Source organism: Apis dorsata, unplaced genomic scaffold, assembly GCF_000469605.1.
Source record: "Apis dorsata unplaced genomic scaffold, Apis dorsata 1.3 scaffold_34, whole genome shotgun sequence".
NCBI lineage: Eukaryota > Metazoa > Arthropoda > Insecta > Hymenoptera > Apidae > Apis > Apis dorsata.
Window position 1 is genome coordinate 132,976 of NW_006263336.1, and position 8,627 is coordinate 141,602.

Sequence of the window (8,627 nt, forward strand, 5' to 3'; positions counted from 1 at the left end):
AGATTTGTGAGTAATCGGAACACGATACGGCGCTACTTTCCTATCTATCGATTAACTCGTACAATTGTAAATGTATTCTTTTCTTGTATTTGGCAGCCATGGTTAATGCCTTCGTCGCGATTCAACCAAGGAGACAATTTTCTAAATTGTTGGCTCTTTGGAAAAAATTCTTCACCCCTGAAACTCGGATTTCTTTTTCACCATTCATACTTCCTCAATATTCAAAAGATTCATGCATTCGTAAATTCTTAACGAGCGTCTACCAAAATTATCTAAACTAAAATTAGTTATTGATTAAAATTTTTTTTTTCTATACGAAAAATCTTTTGCACGCATTTATCGACTTCCGATTTTTTTTTCTTTTTCATTTTTCAAAATTATCGAGATTCTTCGTTTCGAGCTGAAAATTCTCGAGAATCTGCGATTCGAGATTTTGAAGAATCTTGAGAAAGGAATCCAAGAAAAAGCGTTTTTTTTTTTAAATAGCATTTCTCAGCTTCCAATCCTCAAGTTCTATCTTTAATTCATTCTTCCATTGCACGAAAATTGGTTTACAACCAACGTTCGTTAATTAAAAATTCGACCATTCAATTATATTATTTTCTTATTTCTCTTATCACATGTTAATTGGTAATTAACTGAATATTAAATATTTTTATTAAAAGATTCGAATTTCTAAAGATAATAATTTTTCCTCTTTTTTATCTATCGATATTTTTTTTTTCTCTCTCTCTCTCTTCTCTTTTATCACGCATACACATTAATCGATCAACCGATTTACATCACGATACTTAATTACTTTCTTTCATTGTACAACAATCATTCGATCGCCAATTCAAAAATTCCATTTCATCAAACGTAACAATTTATTTTTCGACAGATAATCGGAAATCGTTTCTTTCCAAGCCTCTATATAACATCAATAATTTTATTCTATCTACTCTTAACTCTTATTTTCTTATCACTGTACAATTGCATTATCGTACATTGCACTGACGTTAGAACAACAAATGTTCTTGTTTTCTAATAAACAAAACAAAAAAAATGTTACATAACTTTTATTCAAAAGGAAACAAAAATTATCGAGAATCACTTTAACCAATTAAAGTGCAATCTTAAGTGTCATATCCTTCAATCCCTTGCCTTACGATCTTTTCTTTTTATTTAACCCTTTAAATTTGTAATCTAATTTGTATATATTTTCCGTTTAACTTTTCAAGTTTTCATCATTCAACCTCAAAATCGTATCACCAAATTTCTTTCTCTACTCTGAAACATCTTTTGCCTTATCTTCTAAATCCAACAGCAACAAATCCAAATTTTTAATACAAAAAAAAACTACTATAAACAATATAATATTTCACAACAAAACTTCTTTTAAGCGTTCCATTCTTCAACATAATCCTAACATCCAACTTCTTTCCTTTATATCAGGCAAAATCATAATTCCTTCCTTGGTCCGCGAACGTGACCCGATATCACGAGGCAAGGGGTTAAATTCTCGTCGAAATCGTTCGGAGCGAGAATCGCGGAAAAGACACTTTCAGCTTAGAACTAAAGGTGTGACGTCGTAAATACAAGAGGGTGCAGGCGACGCAGAACTTTAATTCCTCCTCCTCCTTCCTTCTCCTATTCATTCTCGTCTTTCTCTCTTTCTCTTATTTGGCGTGGACAGAAGGGATGCACGATTAGAGGGTGGAAAGAGATCGCGATCGAAATTCCAGCCACGTTTGTGTACGCCAACACCTCGCGTTTCCCCCGCCCTTGGAAAATTTTTCGATTTACTTCGATTAAATTCCATCCCTTTCGATGTTTCTTCTCATTGGATCCGAATAATACGAGTGATTTTGTGGAATTAGCAGAACGATCTCTGAATGCAACAACCCTTTGCGCTCTTGATCTTTATTCGATATTATTTATTTTAATTTGGGATGGAAATTCAATTGAAATTTTGATTAAGATATTTTATTTTAAATGATACCCCAGGAAATAAGGTTAGTGCGACATTTATTTTTTAATCCTTGTTCGTATTATATTTATATCATTTTACATTGCAGGGGATGAAAAAAGAATTGGTGAAAAGAATTGTTAATTTAACAATTATATTTTTTCAATTCATTTCATTTACATTAAGATGGAATTAGATTAAAAATTGGAATAAAAATCTTTCCAAACGAGCCACCACCAGAACTACGAACTTTTGAAACGGTGGAAGTTTAGATGCTCAATTGAGAAATTCCATTGCGGTGGCCCTCCCGCATTCACCACCAGTGGAATTCGTAGCAACACAGCAATTCTCACAAGTTCTCGCCTAATCATCCTGTTCATGCGAATATGTCCTCCGAGACGCCAGTGGAGCGTGAATTTCACCTCCACCACGTCTCGTGCAAGAATCTCTCCTGGGGAGCCTTACTAATGAGTCCATTAGCAGGCCCTGGACGACACGCCATTTTTCTTTCTTTTCACTCATCCTTCTTTTCATTCCCTTACCTTTTTTCTTTCTTATTCTTTATATTGGATAGAGGGGGGATGCGCGTGTCATGAATTTGAATGTCACAAAAATTTTTGAATACGATCAAAAAATAAAAAATGAACCTTGTCCTTCCGATTAAAATATCCATAATGATAAATTATGGAACGTGAAAATCAGAAGGTTTGGTTTAATGAAAAATTTTGCATGCGAAGAGAGACATGAACGTGTAACAATATTGTATGAGAAAGGAAAAATTCTATATCTGGAAGGAAAAATATGTATGTATATATATAATAATAACTTTTAAAATATGAAAATGGAGAATATTCTGTGAAAGAAGAACGTTATGTATAAAGAAAACAATATAGAAGATATGTATGGAATATGGAAATTGGAAAAATTGGTAAATAATAAAGGAAAAATTCAATGTAAAGGATATTTATAATAACAAGATACGAAGATATAAAAATTTGATGATACAATAGTGGAAAAATCCTTTCTGTCTACCTTCTTTATTGGAGTTGTGTTTAAGCCTGTATTGTAAAAGGACGGAATATTGGCAGTGTTTTAAAATTAATTTTGATCCCTTTTTCAGAGATATTGGCTTCGTTTTTGTACTTTTTAGAAAAAAGTCATTTCTTAATTTATAGAAATATAAAATTTAGGCATCGACATTTTTGGAATAGAAATTTTCATCCTATATTTTAAATATAAGACTTTTTTCAAATTTTAACCAATTTTTAAATTATAAAATCACTCTTATCATGATTTGATATAAATCGATAAAGAATCAGAGCGCAAAAGATTAGATATCAAATATCCAAAAATCGTACGATATTCTCAACCGAATTAAATTTAATAAAAATATTAAAATTTCCAATACACGTAAATCGAAATTCGAATCGAAATGATTCATAAAATGCATTCAACTATGCAAAAATTGAACTATATAATACTAAAAGTGTTATACGAGACGCATAAAATTGATAAAAGGTAGTCGTACGATTTTTCAGAAGGAAATCGGGTCGTTCTCACGCGTCATCTTCGACGACAACGACGTCCTCGATGTCGACGACCATCCACCTCGACCAAGAAAGCATCGTTGTGTCGATTCTGAAAATGCATTTCTCGTCCAATTTTTGCCAGATTTCATCCATGGGATCAGTTGGAGGAAGCGACGAGGGGAATTCATCGTTTGCAGCCACCATTAAATACCGAATACTTATCCTTATTTTAATTGGTAGTCTATAGCGAAGAATTATTTTAGAACGTTCTTATTAATTAATGTTCCTGAATTTGTGGAAAAATCGAATGAACCGAAGTTCGTTTTCTTTTTCAATATGATAATTTAAGAAGTTTCTAAAAGAATTTAAGAATATTAAAAATTATAATAAAATTGAACGGTATTTAAATATAATATATGGAATTAAGAAAATGTTTGTTAATATTTATATTTATAGTTGAATATTATTTACAGATTGTTTTAATTGAGAAGGAGAAATCAAATTTAAAAATTACTAAGGTATTAAAATTCTTTTTAAAGAAGTTAATAAAAATATTGAGAATTATATTAAAATTATAAAATGTTAATAATCTTTATATAAATATTGTATATAGAGTATTAATTGATAACAATAGTTATTTTTTAATTGGAATAATAATTTTTCAATAATGGAAAGATATTAGAAAATGAGGAAAATTATTGAATGAAATAAATTATAAAAAATTTGGAAAAAAAAAGAAATATAATTATTATATCTCTTCTGTTCATCGGTTTTCACACAATCAGGGACAACGGTCTAACGATATTTTACCAATCAACGGATTTCAGGCTTACTGCTAGTCGATTGTACACTCGTCACTTCAACAATTATCTCGTCGATCGACATCGTTCGCTATCAATTCTTTCCTGTCATTGTTCCAAACATTTCGATTCAACAACAAAATCATTCTGACCATTTAACGTTCTTCCAACTTTGTCATATCAGTCTTCATCATCCACTTGTTCATGAGAAAACATTTTTCAAACAAAATCTCAAATCTTTGATCTCTTTCTTTTTTGTCACTCAACAATTCTAGTACGATTAGTATTAAACATACTAATTTCTTCGATTTTCTCGACACTTTTTTTTAACACTTCCTTCGTTTGAAAAAGAAGAAACTTTTAACTTTTCTTCGAATGCTCAGCAAAGAAGCACATGGATCCATTAGAGGATTCTTCAAGAGTCTATTTTGAAAGCAAGAGTCTAACTTTTGCTTTCAAAATTCTTTTTCTTCAGTCATCGAAAGTTAAGGCCAAAAATTTAAAATCACTCTTCTACGTTGAATTAAATTAAAAATTGCGTAATTACGTGTATCGATAATAATTTTGTTTACTTCTTTAAAGGCTTTTGAAAAATTTTCATATAATAAAATTCCTAAGTCGATTCTCTTTTTCAATTTCTTAAGGGACACTTGGTAATTCCAAACTTTTGGCCAGAATACCAAATCCATTTTTTCAAATAATCCAGTTTCTTTAACTTCCGCACTTATTTCTCTGTCCATTCACTGAATGTTCATTTAAATAGCGATCAAATCATTGCACAGTTCCATATCGATCGAATTATTTCAATTCCTTCTTTTCATACACCAGAAGTACATATAAATATCGTCAAACATAGTCAAACTTCTTCAGTCACCATTTTTATCTATCAAAATCATCTTTATCGATCGTATTGACAAAATAATCGCGGTCCAGCAAACAATTTTTGCGGTTTGTAAGTGTCCATTCATCGTTCGAACGACGACGATTCGTCAAAGTTTGAAAAAACACCATCACAAATCACTGTAATCTCACTATTAGAAACAGTTTGGCCAACATAGATTTCTCTTTTCAAGTCGAAAACACATCACAAAGTAAAGATGAAAAGAGTTAGATCTTCTAAAGGAGATATTCTAAAAACGTGGACACGATGATGTTGTGGTTCTCTCGAAAAGGGGATTCTCGATCATTCCTGTCGATATACTCAAAGAAACTTCAATCGAGCTACCTGGAATTCTACCAGCCAATTTTCTTTTGTTTCCTTTTTTTTCGGTAAGAATCGCTTAGATTCCTCTCATGTCTTTTCTCCTTTCTCTTTTTTTTCTGGTTGATCGATTGATCTTGTTTTTTCCATTTTTATTACTATCTTCTTTCGAAAGGGAGAAATTGTTTGGTTGATGGATGGTTCTCTTGTGGCAGTTTTTTTTATAAGCAGTAAAAATCAATGGATTTTTCAGAGACACTATCTTTTCTTCGTGTCTCTTCTAATTTTTCAGAATTCTTTTCTTTTTATAATTAAATGCACATCGTTTGTTCGTTACTGTTTATTCTCAAAGTTCAAGTTATTAAACTCTTTTCAATATCTTTTATTCTTCCAAGATTTCTTCCAAGTTCAATTTATAAATTAATTCCTTATTCCATTCAATTCCGAAATCTTTCTTCTTAATCATTTCCAAACTATCAGCACCATGTCACTTTCAACCGATCCACATCTTGTAAAAAATTTCCTTATTTATTAATAATCCACAATATTTCCAATCTTCAAGATTCGAAGATCCACATCTCAGATTTCATCCTCGAATCTTTCTCACAATTTCACACGATTCCAATTTTCTCCCTGGGTCCAAATAACGTGGCAAATATTCCCATTCCAAAGAGATAAGATTGGCAAGGACCTACTCGAAAACGCTCTCGGCGGCTTCCCTGATCTTGACGATAAGGAAGGATCGTCTGCAGAGCTTGACGAGCAGCTCGATCCTCTGTCAGGATGGTTTCCTCAGTTGTGGAAGAGCGATCAGGTAGATGTTGCCCAAGATGGCGCCTACGACGAGAAGCATCACGCTGATGGCGGATAAGAGGCGAACGAATCTGACGAATCTTCGTCCCCTTGCGTCCTTTTTGCTCTGGTTTGGGAACACAGCCAGCCCCAAGAGAGGTCCTGCCAGTGCACCAGCTACGTGCGCGGCCCAACCGACTCGACCGCAACCTAGAAGGGCTGGGATTGGCAGTGAAGCAACGTCCGCACTGGCTAAGAGTAGTACCGCGCCTAGCCGCCAGCCGGCATAACGGAGCTCTCCGTGACACTGGAAATTAGAGATGGAATACATAGATGAATTTTGTTATTCAATGGTTTATGAGTTGTGATGAATAAACGAACGATGAAATTGGATTGAGATTATTAAGGAAGTTTTTAAGAAATTAATTAAATTAAGTAAAATTAATAATTTTTTAAATTTTTTATTCCAGAAAAATTCTTCTGGAAAAATTTGGAGAAACGCTTGAATTGAATGATGAATGTCTTGGAGGAACGTTTTAAAAGAGGATTTCCAGCAATAAAAGAGAAAATTAAATTGAAAATACTTTTAAAATCAATAATAGAAAGGAAAAGAAATTTGTTACATATATAATGATAATTTTACAATTTTGAGAAGATGCTCAATGAAGCATGTTTCACAATATCATAATGGTAATTAGCAATTTTTTTTGTAACTTACCAAATAAAGGTGTGCAAGATGGCTGGTAAGTAAGGCATATACACCTGCCGAAGCACCAACCAAGAAGAGGCTTGGCTGAAGAAGAGATGCCCCGAGTGCTCCGCAAACGCCACCTCCTAAATAGATGGTTGCCACTCCTATTCGACCCTGTTCCACCTATGATCATCGATAATTTCTTTCCTCCCATACATTTTCCATGCCGTTAGAAGAATTTCTTGTAATAAATAGTTTACAGAGAATGCTTCGTTAATACAAATAAAAATAGAATTTTTCGTCTTTTCATAAAAATTTCAATTAAAAAAATCTTGACCAAAGACGTTGAAAAGAAAAAAAATTGAAGGATATCAAAAGAAATTAATGTAAGAATTATTATAAATTACTCAAAAATTTCAATTTTACGTTATAATAAATTCAAGAACAATACAAATATATACAGATTTTACAAAGAGAGATGTAAGTATATAAATAAATTTTTATTATAATTTATAAAAGTCCATAGTAATTTAGGTCCATTGGAAAATCCACGCAAATCCTGACGGCGTTTTTAATCTAGCTAATATCGTAAAATAAGGAAAAAGAAATTTCAAAGAAGGAAATCATTTTTGAATTCAATGGACACGGATCGATCGGTCTACCGAAGGATACACATTGCGGGAGGTCGCCGTAAAGGGTGGCCAGCCAAAGGTAGGCAATTAGTCTGATTAACTCACCTCGAGAGGGGTGGCCAGCACCAGCTGGATGACCACGTTCAACGCAAGGTGAAGCGCGTTCGAGTGCAGCAGCATGTACGAGGCGAACCTCCATCCTTGCACCCTCTGACGGGGGTCGTAGACCAACCACCTGCGCAGCGTCGCTTCGTCTCCCAGACAGTGTACGGCTATCTGTCGTCATCCAGAATGCGATTTCATTGCCTCGTGTTCTGGCGTACCATGAATATAATGTGCACGATAAATGGTGAACCGTGCAAGGTGAGTTTTTTGAGTTTTTTAAAAGAAATGCTTTGTGTTTTAGTTTCTATACAGTACACAGTACACATTACATTGAATATTTATCTGGCAGTATTGGGAATTTAACGAAATTTTGTCGATGGATTTGTTATTACCAGAGATATGATGATACATTAAAGGAATAAAGATTGTAGAAAAAAAGTTGTATGACTGTATTTAGATATTTGTTCCTGGCAAGAAAAATATTTTTAGAGGTAAGTATTTAATATGTATTGAATGTTCATATTTACAATTGTATTGTATTTTTTTTTAGCTAAAATTTAATTGTATAATGATTACAGGATGTTGGATGGTGCTAAGTAAAGGAATTTTGCATTATTGTGAATTTACGAAAGATGTTTAAATCAATTTAATAATTTTACGTATAAATTAAACATTTTAATTTGTTTCTGATACAATAGATGGATTCGTATCTAATTAATATTCAAACTAGCTTGCAAATTATTGTTCCAATAATCCAATACACTATTTCATTTCATCAATATTATACAGCATGTAAAATTAATTAATTTATCATAAATATCGTCGAATAATCCTCACTTATTTGCTCAAACGTGCACCAAAGGAGAGCACGTAATGGAAAAAGCACAAATCTTCAACTGGTTGCCTATTGGAAAAAAAAAAAAAAAAAA

General features: G+C 32.6%; 1 protein-coding gene and 1 long non-coding RNA gene across 5 annotated transcripts in view; one reads left to right on the forward strand and one right to left on the reverse strand.

The window, feature by feature from the left end:
• The first annotated feature begins 1,184 nt into the window (after positions 1-1,184).
• The window catches only part of LOC102671835, an 11,557-nt gene continuing 4,114 nt past the window's right edge, over positions 1,185-8,627 (forward strand). Inside the window, exons 1-2 of the long non-coding RNA XR_420669.2 lie at positions 1,185-1,849; positions 7,957-7,960. This is a non-coding gene — a long non-coding RNA (uncharacterized LOC102671835). The remainder of the gene's footprint in view (positions 1,850-7,956; positions 7,961-8,627) is intronic.
• The window catches only part of LOC102671692 (protein rhomboid), a 154,683-nt gene continuing 151,592 nt past the window's right edge, over positions 5,537-8,627 (reverse strand). For all 4 annotated transcript variants that reach the window (XM_031512145.1, XM_031512142.1, XM_031512149.1 and 1 more), the window contains 3 exons: positions 7,699-7,869; positions 6,989-7,144; positions 5,537-6,577 (listed from right to left, as the gene is read on the reverse strand). In XM_031512145.1, coding sequence (XP_031368005.1) covers positions 6,257-6,577; positions 6,989-7,144; positions 7,699-7,869 — 648 coding nt within the window. In that variant the 3' untranslated portion in view covers positions 5,537-6,256. The remainder of the gene's footprint in view (positions 6,578-6,988; positions 7,145-7,698; positions 7,870-8,627) is intronic.